The sequence below is a fragment of the Lonchura striata genome, chromosome 5 (assembly GCF_046129695.1).
Source record: "Lonchura striata isolate bLonStr1 chromosome 5, bLonStr1.mat, whole genome shotgun sequence".
Lineage (NCBI taxonomy): Eukaryota > Metazoa > Chordata > Aves > Passeriformes > Estrildidae > Lonchura > Lonchura striata.
This window is the reverse complement of record NC_134607.1, coordinates 24,586,999-24,606,046: the sequence shown is the minus strand read 5'-3', so window position 1 is coordinate 24,606,046 and position 19,048 is coordinate 24,586,999. Positions and strand designations below refer to the sequence as shown.

At 38.6% G+C, this 19,048-nt stretch overlaps 1 protein-coding gene across 6 annotated transcripts in view; it reads right to left on the bottom strand.

The window, feature by feature from the left end:
• TNRC6B (trinucleotide repeat containing adaptor 6B) overlaps positions 1-19,048 on the bottom strand; it is a 132,225-nt gene that overhangs the window by 37,092 nt on the left and 76,085 nt on the right. For 5 of the 6 annotated variants that reach the window (XM_021552718.3, XM_021552720.3, XM_021552719.3 and 2 more), the window contains 5 exons: positions 15,606-15,693; positions 11,854-11,875; positions 10,046-10,390; positions 4,402-6,729; positions 2,972-3,130 (listed from right to left, as the gene is read on the bottom strand). In XM_021552718.3, coding sequence (XP_021408393.1) covers positions 2,972-3,130; positions 4,402-6,729; positions 10,046-10,390; positions 11,854-11,875; positions 15,606-15,693 — 2,942 coding nt within the window. The remainder of the gene's footprint in view (positions 1-2,971; positions 3,131-4,401; positions 6,730-10,045; positions 10,391-11,853; positions 11,876-15,605; positions 15,694-19,048) is intronic. The other variant, XM_021552727.3, reaches the window with a different exon arrangement.

The window sequence follows — 19,048 nt, the reverse complement described above, 5'->3', positions numbered from 1 at the left end:
ACAGCTGTAAAAACTTGTGCACGAATTCCAAAACCCAAGAGATTTGGTGGCATGTTCACATGTCATGTTGTGCAACTATTTTAAATAAATGTCAAACCTTTAAAGATATAATAGCAATAGGGACCTCTTATACAGTACAGCTGCATTTAAAAGCCAACCTACTATTTTTGAATACAAATGAAAGCCTTCAAAGCACACATAAAAAACCAGAGATGCTGAAGACTCTGGTTCAGGTGGTTTATCAATTATTTCCTCTCTCACTTCAAAACCTTAATACTCCCCTTGCCCTACACTCTTCCACAAAATTCCTGAAACAACTTTTAGGAATAACAACTAAGTAGACTCTGAAAGCAAGGACCTGACATTGTCCTCTGGTACAAACAATACCAAAAGTAGTTTAATGCAAAAAACAAACAAACAAAAAAAACACCCCAAAAAACACCACAACCAAACAAAACCACAAAAACAAAACAAAAACCCCCAAAAACCCAACAACAACAACAAAAAACCAAAACCCAAAAAACAAACAAACAAAAAAAACAACACCACAAAAAAACCCAACCAAAAAAAAACCCCAAATAACCCAAAACATTCTCTACTACAAATTCTTTTCCTAACAATATTACTAAAGAGACTTATTACTAGCAGAGCTGTTTAAGTACATCAATAAGCTACCACCTCTTTACTGTATCAGTTCAGACTTTTCCCTGTGGGCTTCTTTTCTTGCTGTTACTCTCTAGCATGTCATGCAACTTGGAATTCTAACCTTTACTGACATGCCATCAAGAGCCTAAATCTTCATCCTATCCACTCTCCAGCTGTTCTTCCTGCTCCAACTCTTCATTCTGCACATTTATTCTCATATTTGTCTATTTAGTATTTACCTACTGTAAAAAAGATTTCCACTATCATCATTATATCCTTTGTAATAATTAATCCTTTATTTGTCTTGGGTTTGAGTATGGAAATCAGGAATAAGGATATTAGCATACATAGCAGAAAGTCTGTATATTAAAAAAGTCAGGAATTGCAATTGGTCTACCATGGGGATCTCTACCTTGACTATAATGAAAATAAGTACATCAGCATTTTATGGCAGTTTAAGAGATACCTTAAAATGCATCATAAATAAACACTCAGATACTTCAGAGGAAACAGCTTTTTAAAGTCTGTTCAACTGGGTATTAAAATTCAGGGCTGCTTATGAAACATACTGGTCCAAGTGCAAAAAGTCTACCTCTTGGCCCTTTAATCATGCTACTTACACAGAAAAGGCTACATTAAACTATTATGACTGAAGAGTCAAGAACACAATCTGGAAATTATATACTGGGTAGTCCCTGCAGCTTTCATTTATTTCTAGTTACAGTGCTTAAATATATACTATGCTACTACATGACCAGAGATTATTTTTCTGCACTGACAGCCCTTTAGGACTCTTGAATATGAATCTGGACAGTGATGTAAAGATGACTTGTTTGTATGACACCAGCTTAATTTTTTGCATTTGTTGAGGAAGGAGATACCAAGAGCTACAGAACACAAATGAAGTTTTCAGGATAAAAAAAATAAGTGTTACAGAAAACTGAGTTTGTTCCTATTTCCTCTAGAATATTCTTATGCAATGCTGCCAGAACTACGTAAATGTACCTTTTTAAACAGGTGGATACTGATCTGTGCTTCCTTTTTTGGCTCCAAACTGATTTTTTCCCTTTTCTGATCACAGCTAGTCTGTATCCTGTCTCTAGATTTTGCTCTAGATCTGGGGACAGCTCACATACAGAACAGTGCATGTAGGTTGCTGTTCTTTGGTTATGGCACACATACAGACCAGTCATGGTAAGCGAGTGACCATGTATAGTCTTTAAAGACTCTGTTAAACATTAACCAATCAAGAGAATTTTCGATGGATAAGTTTCAGAAGTTCTTATTTTGGTCATACTTAGGTATCTTTTTATAGATAAAAGAAGATAGCCATCTAAAATCAGCTTAGCATCCTCAAAATGCCAAGTCTGTGGGGCAGGCATGGGAAGCCTGACATCCATGAAAGCCTCCTGTAACAACAACACTAAGGAAGCAAAGCTTTTTTGTTTCAGAAATGGCCAAATTATTTAATTGGGATGGGAGGAAGGGAGAATGACCCAACAGCAAACTATCTACACAGCACTTCATTTCAAACAATTACATGTTGCAAAAGCAACTTCTGGGCTGGAAACAATTTTACAGTGGGCATCAATCAAGTCAAGTTCAGCAATGCTTGTGCATCATCAGTAGTTCCTACAGGAAACTTCACATCCAAATATTACTGATTCTGGCAATAACATTGCTTTTATTTGTTGTTTTTTCCTTAAAAAGAGTGAAATAAAAATTATGCAAACAAATTATATCATCAAGAATAATACCCACAAAAACTCTTAACAGAGCAAAATTTTAACTTTGAAGTAATTTTTTAAAATATTTAAACATCTCATTCATGAAAGACACTGCAGAAGACATTTAGTGTCTACTACAAAGTGCAGTTCTTAAGAGTGACAGTATTTCTCACTTATACAATTTTAAAAAATCCATTCAAAGACAAGCTGCATTATCAAAGCACAGATAATGATATAATGGCCTCCACAGTGAAATTTGTCAGTACTGTGCATGCCTTTTCCTTATATGATCAGAAAAGGTGACTTATCATGTAACAAGTAGGCAGCCAGAGAAAAAGAGAAAAATATGTATTTCCTGAATTTCCAGAATCAGAGCTGCTCATTTAATTGCTTAGATAGGAAATTTTTTACTACCTTAAAAGACAAAGTCTCAGTCATTTACAAACACTTAATGCTCATTCACCAAAATCCTATAAAAACATTCAACACTGCTTTTAGGTCTCCAATAACAATTCCTCCACAGGTGACCTATGTCAAAAGGTCAAACACAAAAATCTCCAAGGCAATTACAAAGAAACTGGTATCTGGCCTATACTCACTAGATTTCATGGCATTCGGGGCGTTGGAAGGTGCATTACCCCAGCCTGTAGTCGATGCTCCTGTATCATCTACTTCACCCCACCCGGGACTGGTTTCATTTGGCTCACCCCAGGCGGACGTACCATTATCTGGAGCAGGTGGAGTGCTTTTGCTCCAGACTGCACAAAGGAGAAAGAGGTTTCATTACAGACCATTTAGGCAATGCAATGTTTACCGCAGCGCAGCACCGCGTCATTAATTTACTGCTTCGTTCTTCTTGTTGAGAACTTGAGGTTCTCAGCAGTGTGGGTGCAACAGAATTGACAATCATTCACAACTAATTTAGAGTGGGCACTGACCTCCAGGGATGAAAAGGAAGAGAATGCTATGATGAGTAATACTCTTTTCCCAGATTAAACATGAACCCCACATAGAATACCGTCCTCCTGTCTGCAAACTTCTATGACTAATTACAAGCATCTAACTTAAGGTTTTATATACTGAATATAGGACATATTAAATCAAGGTAGAATTCTTTAAAGTGTCTTTGAGTCAGAGGAAAAGATTACATAATACATTTCCAGGCTATGTCACTTTTTCTTGTCCTTATTCCAAAGAAGAAAATATTTCTCCAAGTATTATCATACAGCAAAGCAAACTTGAGTAAAAAAACTGTCACAGATGTACTAAATCTCAAGTGTTAACTGAGTGTTTCAGAGCAAAATGTTTTTGACTAAAGGTAAGTAAAGATTTTCTCCCCATTTCTCTAATAATTAAATATTAAAAATGCTGTTTAGTCCAGAAAAAGGGAAGCTCAGGAGAAACCTTACTGCTCTCTACAAATACATGAAAGCAGGCTGTAGCCACGCTGGGGGGAGTCTCTTTTCCCAAGTAATAAGAAATGAGACAAGAGGAAATGGCCTGAAGTTGCACCAGGGCAGGTTGCAAATGGATATTAGGAAAAACTTTTCATCAAAACCATTGTCCAATACTGGAACAGGCTGCCCAGGGAAGTGGTTGAGTCACCATGTCTGGAGGTATTTATAAGACCTGCAGATTTTGCACTGAAGGAACATGGTTTAGTCATGGACTGAGCAGTGTTTGGCATATTAAGTTAATGGCTGGACTCAGTCTTAAAGATTTTTGATTCTGAAATTCAACCTCTTCTTCAGAGCTCAAATTAAATATGCATATTTGTCAGCTAACAAACATTTCTTTTCCTGGCAAGATGACCAGTATTCAGATCACAGTTATTGGAGCATAACAAGCAGAAGACTAATCAATTAAAATTTTAAAGACACTTTAAATACAGAATCAAATATTCAAGTAAGTATTTGGTTTTCTTTATAGAATAAAACAATTGAGAATTGGTGGCTACAAGCATCTCTCTTATGCATTAAGGTTACAATCAAATATAGGAGCTTGCTGAAGAAAGGAACAAGACTAGTACCTGATGCTTGTGATTTGCTAGTCATCGGAGTAGGCAGGCTCTGCTCCCGTGGGGCCTGTCCTCCTTGAGAGTTCTTGTCCCACAGATTCACATTCTTGTAGTTATAACTGCTAGGATCTCCCCATGCTGAAGTGCCATCATCAATATCCATTTTTCGACTGATTGACTGTGGAGAAGGTTCTTCCCAGCCACTAGGCTCCTCCTCTTTGGGGGCAGCTGGCTGTGGTCCATTGTTCCAGTTTGGGTTTGGAGGTCGCCCATTACTTGGAGTTTGGGGCGGTGGACCCCAGGAACCAGAAGACTCCTGCTGTTGCTGCTGGTGCTGTTGCTGCTGCTTGTTCCAGGAGTTGGGCTGTCGACCCGTCTCGTTCCATGTTGAAGTTCTTTTACAATCATCCCATCCACCCTTTGAAGCAGAGCTTGTATTTGCACCGTTACCCCAAGTTCCAATCTCATTCTGCCCACCTTCACCCCAACCAGACACTGGCTTGTTTCCTGCACTTTCCCAGTTACTGTTTTTTGTTTGGTCAACTTCCTCTCCCCAACCGTTCTTTCCAGAAGACCATCCTTGATTATTTTGCCGTCCACCCCACCCCTGATCCTTACTAGAGCTGTCATTCCAAGAGGAAGATGATTTTTCTTCTTGCCTTCCTCCTCCCCAGTTAGAAGAATTGGAGTTCTTATAGTCATTCCATCCTCCAGTATTTTTGGGGTCCTTCCACTCCGTTGGGGTTGAGAGCTCACCCCATCCAGACTTGTTTTGATTGCTTTGGCTGGATACATCGCCCCAGCCCCCTGAGTTCTTTGTCTGTGTGGCAGAGCTCTCCCACCCCTCAGTTCCTTTATCAGACTTCCCCTCGGGTCGTGGCATCTCTTCAATATCCCACACGGTATCTTGCTTAATTTGAGTCTGGCCCCAGCCGGTGTTTGAAAGCACTCGGGGGTCCAAGTCAGTCCTGCTCAGCAAAGTCTGCAGGACTGCCTGGCAATCAGGATGCGTAGGCCTGTATGATCGGCGTCCAGAATTGTGACTGTCACTACTTCCTGCTTTGTGGTTGCTTCCAGTGCTTTGACCTCCAACCTCACTTCCCGCAGAGCTGGAAGATCTTCCCCAACAGGGAGCCTGGGAATTGCCTTGGTTTTCAGGAAGAGGGTGGCCTTTTTGATTGTCCCATGCTCCAGTGCTAGAATTTGGTTGGTTTGGACCACTCCACTCTCCAATCTTCAGTTCATCAGACCCAGACAGCTGTTTCCATTCTCCCTGAGAGACCCCAGATGTTAATTTGTTCCCTTCACCCCATTTGCTTTCATTTGCATGCTGAGGGCCAAAGTTCCAAGACCCACCACCCGTAGACCGGTTATTGTTATCCCAGGAATCACTTCTTGACCCATTAGATTTTTGAAGAGAAACTCCTTTCCAGGAGTCCTCTCTATCCTTTCCATTGTTCCCATGGTTTCCAGAATTGCTCTGCCCAGAGACTGTTTCAGTTCCAGAAGACCCCCTAGCTGTACCCCAAGATCCAACACTCCCAGTCTTTCTTTCTCCAGTGCTTTGAGAAGGGGTGTCAGTGCTCCTGGAAGGGTTCCCCAAGCCCATTTCAAAGGGCATTCCCTTATTCTCCGTAGGGTTTGGTGAACTTAAGTTCAAGGAGTTAGTGTTTCCATTTTTTGGTCCATCAGTGTTATGAATTTGAGCCTGTTCTCTGCCAGAGACAAAGTTAACACCCGCATTTTCCATCTTTGACTGCTGTTCCCTAGAGGTCTGACCTACTGTGCTAATCTGTGCATTGGAGCTACCACTATCAGATTCCGGAGTTCCTTTCCTAGAATTGCCCTCTTGAACCAGTGCTGGCCAAGCAGATGGGTTGCTATTTGGGTTAAAGTTGCTGAAACCAGAACCGGGACTGATTCTGTCTTGTCCACTCAAGTTCCTCCAATTACCTAGTCCATTGTTATTCTCGGCAGCAGGATTGGAAGATTGAACAGATTTAGCCTTGGGATCAGATTTCCAGGCCCCAAGATTACATTCGTTTCCAGCGCTTCCAGACTGGCACTGGCTTCCTTTTCCTTTGTTACTAGTGGTGCTTCCTGGCAGAGCGTTCTTCTCCAAGCCAGGGTTCGAGGCACTGTTGTTATCGGTGGTGTTTTCGGAAGAAGACTCAGCATCTTTGCTGGCAATACAAGGCCACTCTTCCATGTCAGACCCGTCTACAATCACCTTGTCCCAGATGTGAGTTGGGTTGGCGTTGGTGCCGCTGTTGGAGGAGGCTCCAGGACCCCAAGTGGAATTTGCATAATTTGAAGCAGCAGCACCTCCAATTGCTGAATCTAAAAGAAAACAAAAAACCCAAAAACAATACACCCAAAAAGGTCATTAGTAATCCATATTATGTACAAGCATAGAACATCAGATTTTTGACATCAGTTATTCCACTTATTTTGCAGAGCATCAACTCCATAGTAACAGCTGCAGCAGCATTCCTAAGTAAATATATACTGTTACTCCCAGTACTAGCTCATATGACAGCTTCCATGAAAATAAGGCAAACAGCTTAAAAAACTGGGTAACTCCCCTCCCAGACTGAATGCTATATATTCCAAAGTAAAGATCACAATTTCTGGTTGCTAATACTTTCAATAGAGGATAAGATCAGCTTCCAGTGCCTGTCTGAGGCTTCCAGTTCATTAGCTTAAACAATGAACATCCAATGAATGCCTTCCGGATTCCCCTTCACTGAGCGCCACCAATGAGGATCCAGACCTTACAGCAGTGGTTAAAACTCCCTTGTAAGCTTTGAATATTGATGAACAGTAATTTGTCTTCAACCACTAAGCCCCACCCACCAAGACCCAAAAGATCAAGCAGTTCCCAAGTACATTATGTTCCTTCTGTTGCTTTAACCTCAAATGCAAACTGAACAATAGCAAGGAAGTATGACTCCACTGATATTTTTATCCGTCTATCTTTTTAGCACAGAGTCACCCTTTTTTTTTTCCTTCCAATTAAAAAACTTTGATTACACAGATCACAGGAAGAACTTAAAGAGGACAAAGACAAGCTCAAAAGACTGCAAGGTTGCAAGGTTTTGAAATTAGAAATGGGTCAGTCAACGAATGGTTCAGCCATAGGCAGCTCTGAACTTAGCAAGATCTTCAAATCAGTGACCTTAACAGAACATTTAATATCTCTGAAGACGTTCTAAAAGTATTAAGACTGGGTGGGCTGCTTGCTCACATATCGCATGCTAGGACACAATTTAATGGATTGCTTTATGAAACCAGCCTTCCCTTGCTGTTTCTGACAATGGCAATAATCATAACTATTGAAAGACTTTCACCAATAAAATTTACACCTTTTTATCCAAAACTGTCTTGTATGTCCTGAATTGTCATTAGTATTGGAAGAATTACATAGAACACCCATCATCTCCCCATCAATACCTCTGCATTGGTATGAAACAATAGTATACTTGGTGTCATCTTTCAGGACACTAGTTTTGCTAGAAGGATTTCAATCCTGGTAGAAAAAGGTCAATGTGAAGAAGGATTATGTGTTGACTTTTAATATTAAATCCTCACCAACACCACCTATGATCATCTGGTGAATATAAGAATGTGAGCAAGTAGGGAGGCTGCATGATCTTCCCCAGTGGGAAACCTGCTTTTGTTTTCTTTCATGTGGCATGAATTTAACCACAGTATCAGTGCAAACTGGGCCAAAACTAAAGTTCTGTTTGTCAACAGCCAGATGTGAGGTGGGATAAACTATGTACGAGGCAGATAACACTACGCTTTCAAAAGCACTTTGATGGAGCACCTGAGACAGTCCCAGTGTCTCTCTTGTTCACCTGCTCATTCCCACTCCTCTGGCACACCTACACTCTCACATGCTAGCATCTATTTTCTCACTGATATTCAGCTGGGTCAATGGGTAAAAGCCGACTGAAATCAGCTTTAAAAACCAACCTGATTTAATTTTAATACGCGTCAGATCCCCAGCCCAATTAACTTGTTGTGGTGCAGAAAAATGGATAGGCTGAGGCAGGTCTCAAGGACCTATATCTTTCCTGGCACTCCTGGATTTACATCATGATAATGCAATTAACCACTGGCTAACACAGCCATGTAACTTTTTAATTGTTAATGCACCGTTATATGAAGTGTAGAAATGAGAATGCATAATACCAAATTTCAACCTCAGAAAAACAAATATTAAGTATCAAATAAATACATACAATTTAAGGAGCCTTTCAAAATATTTCAAAATGGTCCTCATATAGTACGTCCAACAGCAAAAAAATGTTGCTCATGAGAAGTTTTGAAAACTTTTAGAATGCTTCACTAACACAAATTTTCCTTAGTCAGTCTACTACAGTAACTGTGAAGGCATACGAGTACCACTAACGATTTTATATAGGAACCATAGACTTCAGTGCATGCTTTGTTTCAGGTATTTTATCAAAATAAGTTATCTCCAAACATCTGTTTTTGCCATTGTAGTTTGACATTCACCTTCTTTATTACACAGCTATTATCAAAGACAAGATAAATACTCTGTGTCAAACAGGAATTTGCTACAAATGAATTCAAGTACTGAAGCCACAAAACAAATGGAATCATTAATTTTCCTAGAATCCTATTTAATAAGGGCAGACATCCCATTTAGCTCACTTCATTCTATACAAGTCACTTTTGTTTTTAATTCCAAACTATAGAGACCTAAAAAAATTTTGATTTCCACGATGGTAAAAAAATCATAATCCCATTGATGATTTCCAAAGAAAACTCAGACATACTCGTATTGTTATTTTCTTCTTCTTGAATTTCAAGTATTTAATATTTTAACATTGCTAGCATTAAATTTAATGTTTTAACATTAACTTATTGTTAAAATTGAAGCTGTCCTTTACAGGTGACAGGTGACCTAAGTCTTTCTTTAGAGGGCAGATATTTTGAGCGGAATTTTGTTTGTTTTACTATTATAATTAAAGAAGAAATATTACAGCTACTGCAATTCACCAAGGGTCAAAAAAATTCAGGAGCAGCTATAACTTCCCCATGCTCACCAAACAACCCTAAAATCAGTTTATCTTCTGGAATGCAAAATGAATGGAAAAGTAAGAACAGTCACCACTTGTACAAAAAGGCTTATCTAAGTACAAAAAGTAAGATTACTATCAAAAAAACAGAAGTGAAGAACAATAGGTCGTCCTTCTGTTTCATCCAGAGAAGACGTGACAGACACCTGCCCTTTGCAGACTTGGCATCTACATGTCTGTTTTACGAGATGATACAAAAATGTGACAAGACAGGAAATTCATGTCAAAGAAACCTGAGGAGCCATTAAGAGCTAGTCAGAGACAACCATAAAATGCTATTTATTTACACTTTGTGTTTACCTTGCTGCAGAACATTTCAGCAACCAATTAAAACCATTCAAAATATACTTGAAAAAAATTAAACCTCTCATTCATCTAGTAGTAAAAATGCTATTCAGTACTGCCAACAGAAGCCTGGACACTGGACACTGGCTCCCAAAAGCAACCTGAGTTTTTTTATATAATTGCAGGCTTACAATTTCAGGCATCTCTTTTCTGCCATGCGCTAACACCTTCCTTTAATATTATTTAGTATCATCACTTGCCTGTTGCAGTCCCACTGTCGCTCTGCAGCAGTGCTCCTGTCACTGGTTGTGCGTTGTTGGGGTTTGCTCCTGGTGCTGCTGGGGAGGGAGGCCCTGCTCCACCCCCAAGGAGCATGCAGGATGGCGGAGGGGGCTGCCCACGTTTCAGTAACACTTTGTGGTCCTGCTGGCAACGGAATCGCGGCGGCACCTCCCGAGGCATGTAGCGGGCGGCGCTTGGCGGTTGTCCGTTCGGCACTGCCACCCTTTTGGCATTGTTGCCACCATTGACTGGTGGCGATGGAGAGTTGCCAATTGGGCTGGCAGCCACTGGTTGGCTTAAACTTGGTTTCGTCACTTCGGGCACTGAAAAACAGGAAGGATGAAAATCAGAAGTTTTTCCACTTAAACCTGTGCTAGCTACAAGAACTCATTGTGACTCTTTGCTTTCATTATTTTATCTCTGAAATACTGTGCAGCTTCTATCTTCTCAACAACCAAAAACAATTTAAAGAAGCAGGAAAAAACAATAGCAGCAGACCTTTTGCTTCCATGTGCAACTCTGTCGTCTACGGTGAAACACCACATTCATCAATTTTGCTCTAAGTCCAAAATTTCTTGCATATGTAAAGCTGGCAAAGAATATACCCTAGACAGTGACTAATTTTAAAATATTAGTCAAATATAATTTGCTCCACCTTCCTGATCTTCAACTGTTTTCTGGATTGTTATACATCATCATCTTTATGGGAAATGTGAAATCAGAACCCAAGTTTCCACGTGTTCTAAGCTACACAGCCACTGCCTAAACAAACAAAAAGATGGGAAATAACCTGCCTCCTTTTGCATTCAGAGGTAACAAATCTGAGTTGTCTGTGCTGCTCTTCAGCAAGGCAGTAATAGCTGACTCCCACCCAAAAGACAGTCCTACACAAAGCAACTGTATTTGGCTCACTTAAGGTTGCCCTGCTGGTCACCAGGTGGCCCTAAAAGGAAAAATAAGCTGCTCCTGAGGACTATTATGTACTGGAGAAGAATCCTTGAGAAGCTGACACCATCACAAAATTTGCTTAAGAGACTCTAGACAAACTAAACACAATTAGTAAAACTTTTACTCTTACAAATGTGAGATCAACACAAATGGGTCTCTCTTTGGTAACATAAATGCATTATTCTCCACATTTTATTTTTAAAAGGGTTTTCCAATATCTCTAGATAGGCTTCATTGCCCAAACTCCAAAAAGTTCTTGTTAGCCATAAAATCAAGTTACTATTTTAGTGCTTTTCTTTCACTTTTCTTTCACAATTTCCCCACATAATTTATCAAAAACTGATACACAAAGCAAGATTAAATATATTTTTACAACAGCTAAATTATTTAGTCCAACTTTCAGATGCTCACTCATCAGTCCTATCTTTTCTACTGGACTCTTCTGTGCCTGAATTTAAGTTTCCAAACCCAAGTAGTTTTCATTTATTTTGGTACCTCACTATAAGCAGTATTTTTGCTGTCTTTCATTCCCTTCATAAAGGTGGTGTCAGTCTTGGTTATTTGTCTAAAACCGTTGTAAAACAGAGAACAGAGTATTTCAGCTAACCTATCTCATCTACAATCCTCATTCTTCCTTGAAGTATTTCAATGCTAACAACACATCTGCAGAATAGTTGTAGCTTCTCTGTTTTAATCACCTCAACTTATTTCTTCTGAATACTCATATTCAGTGTTTCGTCTTTACTCATATGTCCCCATCCTTTTGTAACGGTTTTGGTAAAGATCTGAATCTTGGCTCAAGTCAATTAAAGTACTCCTTAGTATCAAAGATTCTTACCTTTGGTTTTTTGATCTGTGACCTGCAAATTAAGAGCAAGAATGTAAATACAGTTTTAAGCAGTGCAAAACAAACATTGAACATATTGTGCTAAATCACAGCCTTAATATATTGGCAAAAGAACAGAATTTGTTGTTGAATAAAAACAACCAACTGATGAACTACAAGTCTAAATAGTACTCTTAGTTACATATACACATATATATCAAAGGTTTTCAAAAGCATTACAACTGCTGCAGTAACTCTGCCTGATGCAAAAGTCCCTGGCAGAAACAATCATACTTCACTTGTGAATCCTCCTCCTCATCCCAACCATGGGCTTCCAAAGCACAAATAAACATGTACTGTAGTATTACAGTTCTCTCAGATTTTGGAGATGAAGTATTTCACTTAAAGTGTAACAAAGCCTTCCTTCTGTTGAGGGTATCCTTACAGTAGACTGTTGGGGCCTGAAGTAACCACAGCAGTCTGTCTCTCTGCCTTCTTCTCATTTCACCTTTCCCAGAACATCTCTTCCAAGGAGAAGTAATTCTAAACCTTACTGGATTCATTTCCACACTTACAAAGAGGACCAGCAACAACTATAAGTAAATCTACTGAAAGCAGCAAGAAGTCAATGACTGAAATGAGCATTCATGCTGGGCAAAATACTCAATATGGGTTGGTATTTGTATCTGTATCCTACGTTGTTTCAGCATAGCAGATTTCAATCTACAGTAGTGACAAACACATCATTAGTATATTCTCTGGAATAGTGTGCATTGTAGCATTTTTTTAACCTGTCCATCAAGAGTTCCACTACACAATAATGAAAAAAAACCTAAAGATCATCATGTGTCAGGTTCTATGACACCTATTCTTAAAAGAAATTGCTGAACTAGTCCATATTTCTGGAAAGCACACAGCAACAGTATAGAATAATGAAAGCACAAGTAAAAAGCAGCTTATTGTTGAAACTAACCAAACCAAAACTCCTTTGTACGGTAAATAAGAAGACAAACTGCACTAAATTGCTATGGCATTGTTTACTTTGGAAAGACGAAAACCGCAATTCACTAAGATATAAAATTTTAAGCATTGTAACCTCACAGACATACAGTATCCCAAAGCCTCAAGGACAATAAAAACATATTCGTACCAAAACCATGTCTGTACCAAGCCACACATCAATTTTCAAATTCATTTATGAAAAGTCCTGTATGGATCAAATCACATCATCTTCTGCAACAGTTAAAAATTCTGTTACACACTTAATTGACCCTGATGCTTGGCTACTAAAGGAAAAGGGGAAAAAATATTAATTAACACAATCTGGTATTGCTGATAAGTTTACTATAGACAACAGTAGACACATTTGACTTGGGTAAAAAACATTTTACTGAATCCTTGAAAAATTCTACATGATGAACACAAATTACTTTAAACAAAAAAAGCCAAAAAACCTTCTGCCTATCATGTCTCTCTCCCATAGTCAAAATGATCTGGTTTTGTGATTGCTTTCATCTAAAACTCAAAAGTTGAAAAAAATGTGACAATATCTCATATTTACAGCTGTCATCTCTCTGTGGGCAGCCTGTGAGCATCAGCAGGGCAGAAGCAGCTACAGTGAATGGGTAGCTGGAATAAATCTCAGCCGACTGATAAGCTATCAAATAGCTCCCTGGACACCAACTACTGGTATATTTAAGCTGTGAACTTGCTTGTGTAACTTTCCTTAAAGTGATTTTTCTTTAAATTTTATTTTTTAAGTTTCAGACAATCCAGACAGAACAGTTATTTCATGTTAAACAAACCTAGTTTGAAAATGGTACCCTGAAATCACTGCTGCTTATTTAGTGAACACCTCCACAGTCAGTAAGAATCAACACACACATTTATGTTTTGTCCATTTGGCTGCCTACTTTGCTATTCTTAGCTATCTCTAGCTATTACTGTCAAGTTTGCCTTCCAGGAGATTAAATTACTTAGTCTTTACCCTTCCTGAGAGTGTGGCAAAATATGTACTGAACAACTTACTAGGTGACAGACCACACAGGAAAGCTGGCAAATCTCTTTTGTATTCAAAGCATCAATTCCTCAGTAAACACAGCACTGTTATCAAGATGATCAGTACAGCCTTTTCAAGTTTCCCTTTTATCAGTGAGTATCAGCACATAATCCTCAAGTCGCTACTCTTTATTCATAAGGGTCTGCTCTTTCTGGTTTCTACATACCTTTTCTGAACTTGAACATTAAACAGCACTAACACTGTGGCAAAAAGACACTGGAGAGACCTTATCTGTAGCAACTGCTCTTTTGCACTGTTATTTGGGGATATATCAACTGGATGAAGACAACTGATACACATTTATCTGCACCCAGTTTAAACAGATAGACTCAAATTGGTGAAAAAGCCAGATTAAAAAAGACCCTGGATAAGCCAAGATTTAACTGAAGTCTGTGCTGTCTGTTCTCAGCAGAAACTCACAGAATATAAGAGTGAACACTGTGATCTTCCATCACCTGATCTGTTACTGAAGCAACTGAAAAACAGAGTACTGAATGAAAAGCGTTTTGCTCTCAGTTTCACATAATCATTGACGTTGGAAGGAACAGCCTCTGGAAATTTAATCCACGGTTCCACCCCTATCCTCCACCTGGCCCCAAGAGACTTCTCAATTTGAAACAAAATCATCAAAACTGGATTGCACATGACCACGTAAAACTCAGTTTTGAGTATCTAAAGACAGAGGCACCACAACCCCTCTGGGAAACCTGTTCCAGTGGTCGCCCAGCCACTTACATGGACAAAAAAGGAGTCTTCTTATGATTAGGCAGACTTTCGATATGTACATAATGCCTTGTGCTTTGCCACTGGGCACTGTGGAGAAGAGTGCCTCCGTCTTTTTACTCCCTTCCACAAAGTATAAATATGCATTGATGAGACCACAAGCCTCCTCTCCTCCATGAGGGACAGTCATAACACTCTCAGCCTCTCCTCATTTGTCAGATCCTCCAGTCTCTTAATTCATTAATGTCATTTTGCTGGACTTGTTCCAAGGTGGTCGCACCTATCCTATACTGAGAATTTACCAGTAAAAAGCATGGATAACACCCTAAGAGACTCAAGCTCGTATATCAGGTTGATTCGTAGAACAACCTGCCAGATGTTTGTTGCAAAATACCAACCTTCTAGTACGCCAAGTGTCAAACTCATTTTCTGACCTGAACCAATTTTTGGTGACTTACAAATTTTCCACAACTCAGACTTGAACTGGCAGACTTCAGCAAAAGTACTATTAGCTACAGAAAATGTAAAATGCAAGTAATACTTAGCAAAAAACGTAAACGGACTCTTTAGTAGTAAATATTTCGTATAAACTTCCTTAAGGATTTCGAAAAAAAAAAGCATCTTCCTACTCTAATAAATATTTATTCAGTTCTACTGCAAGAATTGCAAAAGCCCATCAGTATTTCAATCCACAAACACCTCCAACAAGCAGCAGCTGTGTAGAGCGAGATCTAAAGAAGCCATATTGAGTAACTTAAACACTCTGTATCAAAAAAAATCTTTATTTTACATAGTACTCTAAGGAGAAGAAATATCCAAGTTAAACACTTCAGCTCCAGCAAAATGATGCAAAAAAGTGTCAATAAAGAAGCACCAGGCTAAGCAATAAATTTTTAAGTCCAAATACAAACAATTTAACATCTTATTACCGCCAATACTGTTTGTTTCAGCTGGATAAAAGAATTCAAGTATCAAAACCCACCTTCTGAGCAGAGTCCTTCTTTTTCTTATCCTCTTTCTTCCTTTTCTTGTCTTCCATTAACTGTTCTTCCCTTTCTTGCTCCTTCTCTCTGCCAAAACATGAAAAACATTGGTCTGAGTACAGTCAAGTTGTATAAGAGCCACACATACTAGAAACCTCTTCCCTGCAAGGAAGACAGACAAGTTATCAGATTCCTCTTATCATACTTCATTTCTTTCTGAGGGTTTCCGTCGAACTGTGATAAGAAAAGCACCTTTTAGCTCAGTATGGCCACTATCATGCCATGTGCTGCATAAAGGAAAATTCCCTTTTTCACTTCATGTCTGTTATGGCAGTTCCCTATATAAATTAATCACATACCTGATTGTAAAAAAATATCTTCAAGACATTTTGGCCAAAGTACTCCTATAATTGGATCATGCTATTATTTAACGAAGAGCCTCATGAATCTTTTCATATGGTAAAAAAATAAAAAGGGAAGTTGTAATTTAATATAAGATAGTTTGGTCTGATACAACATTTATCTTCACAAGGGGAAGAGATTATTCTATTGCCTGTAGCTATGTCACTTGTAAGAGACTAGAAGTGTCATATCAAATCAAACCTATCATTTATTATACAAATCTCTAATTTAATTTCTAGGCTATTGTATCCACCCACAGAATTTTTGTGATGAAACTTGTAATACAAATTACTTTCCAGAGAATCTATTTTTTCCCACAAGAACATTCTTTCAAAAAAAGGAAAAAAAATATATACAGCTGCTATTGTTGTCAAGCCATCATCTTGTTGCTATGTTCTATATTAAATATGAAAGTACCATGGAATAGTTAATTTACTGCATACATACTATTGGCTGAGCTGTTTCTATGGTGAATCAATTTTTGTTAACCAGTTGTCTTCACCTCTTTAAAAAGAAATTTAAGGCCAAGTTTCCAGCTTACTTAATTTCTTTTTATAGGTAAAGATTAAGACAAAGATCATTAATGTAAAAAGATTATTTAGCAGATGAGAGTAGCAGAGACTCTACAAATGGGAACCAACTAACAACTATAATCCACAATCTTTAAGAAGAAAATTTTATAAAACCCAGAACAGTATTAAAAACAAAACCAGAGTTTATAATAGTACTGAACAATTTCTTGTATTTACACCTAAATCAAAGGACTTTTTTGACCACAGTTTTAAAAAGTTGAGTATGCTTTGCTGTCATGTTGTACAGACTTTTCTTTAAATTGCATCTATACAGTAAAATAAATAACCTTCTTTTCATTTTCACTAAATACTCTGAAGCCAGAGTGTAAAGAGATATTTAGGCAACTGATTCCTACAAAAATATTTTGAGATGCTATGTATTAATAGCTTCCTGATTGAGAACTTCAAGGAGATTCTAAACTACAAAGGTCCTACAGAGAGTAATAAATGTCATCCTGGTTTCCTGAAGCTGGTCTCACCTGCTTCATGGATGAATAAAATTGATAAAGGCAAGATGAGTCCTTAGAAACAATATCCTGAAGTTACCACTAAGTGCAATTACTACACTTTTTTCAGTGAAGCACTGGGGAGCTTGGTGTACTTTGCATGGTTTATCATAGCATTGAGACAGACTTCTTTTCATTTTCTTTGAGCCATAGATTGTGAGGAGGATGAAAAATCCCTCCTGTGACACCCTCATCATTCAAAATTGCTATGACTTCAAATTGTTTACTACTTTTATCTTGTCGAGCTGTGTATGCCTTTTGGGCTGCAGTTCAAGTTTTAACTACACAATTTCCAAACAACCTTCTTGCAGTAGGTAAATGTTTAAAAAGAAGTTTAAAAGAAGATGTCTCAAAAGAGCTGCTAAAAATGGTAGTATCAAATTATGAAATGACTTCCATTAACTGCTTGGCACACAGGCATCTTTCTACTTAAAAGCACTTTCCTTACTTTTGTGAGCAGATGAGAAGGGAATAGAAAAGAAAGAGAAAAGAACCACATTCACAATCACAGCTGAAACTATGGCTTATAGTGACATGCAGCCCTAAAAGGATTCCAGGACAAAAGATCCATAGCCTGAAAGTAATCACCTAGTTATGGTCTGCCTTTGTGATAAATTTTGGACATGGAGATTGCTATTGCTGCTGCCTTGTTTTTTGATCTATGTGGACTAAGGCTGCAGAGAAGCCCTTTTGTTTTGCATGACAACCTTCCCTTCTGTTCTTTTAGTAGAGATTTAATATTCTATTGGGTGTATATCCTCAACAACCACAATACAGCAGCAACCAACACCTGGTTTACTTCATTTACCAAAACTTTATTTAGGCTTCAATTCATGTAAGCTCTACTAAGGTGGAAGGGACCTATCTGAACACTTGGGCTACATCACAGGTACGGGACCACAGAGCTTGTGACAAAGTGCTGGGTGAAACCTCACAAACATGTCAGAAGTACAAAGTTACATTTTCCAAATGGCAGTGTTATGTGTAGTAGATATAATTCATGCCATTTCTAATATGATATATGTGATATCGAATATTTGTTAAGAGTATACACGTTTGTATTAGGATTCCCCCCACCCTCGCAGGTTAGACCGGGTGTATATTGGAAACTGATTTACAAGTAAGAAGGCATGGCTCCCCAGGAGATGGGCCATGTCTGGAGAGATACAGGAACCCCAGGTGCTGATCAGTGCTGATCATTTAACCCGAGATGGATATCATGGAAATCCTCAGGCAAATACATGCGAATACAGCGTTCCCAAATTTCATCAAGGGATTCAACAAACTCTGGACACTGAATTGTTCTCCCTCATCACCAAAAAAAGAGAATCTTATTAACATGTGGACTCTGAATAAAAGAAAAGACTGACTGCTCAAATCTTGGCCTCAGGCGGAATTTTCCCTATAAAGATCGCTTGTGCCAAGATGGGGGTGTGTGGGCACAGAGGAAAACCTCTGCTGAGGCTGTCTCCTTGTTGCACACCCAGGGCCGACCCCGGGCTCAGCTCAGTTCTTTCCTTGGGGCTAGCTAGATAGAATTTAATTGCAAAATAAATATTTTATTTTTTTATATTAATTTGGCTGGACAAATTTTCATTTATAACACAGAGCAAGAATAGATGCTACAGACACACTAACGATGTACAACCACAGTGAAAGTTCACTGAACTAGAAGGGAAAGTAAGTTTCATTGTTATTCTGGGTATCACAAGTGCCGTCTTCCCAGTTCTACTGTTCCATGCATTTCACTAACATTTGTTTTATGATCAATGATTTTCCTCTTCAGCTGGATGCAAGATGCTTGTTGAATACAACTAGCAGTGTTAAATGCCCTGAGAAATTCAACATCAATCACCTCCTTGGTTTATTCCAGAGATAATGCTGCCCATTAGCTTCTCATTAGCCAAAAGACAGTTCTTCCTGGCCTGTTGAAAACTCAGGGCTCCATCATGTGCTTTCCAG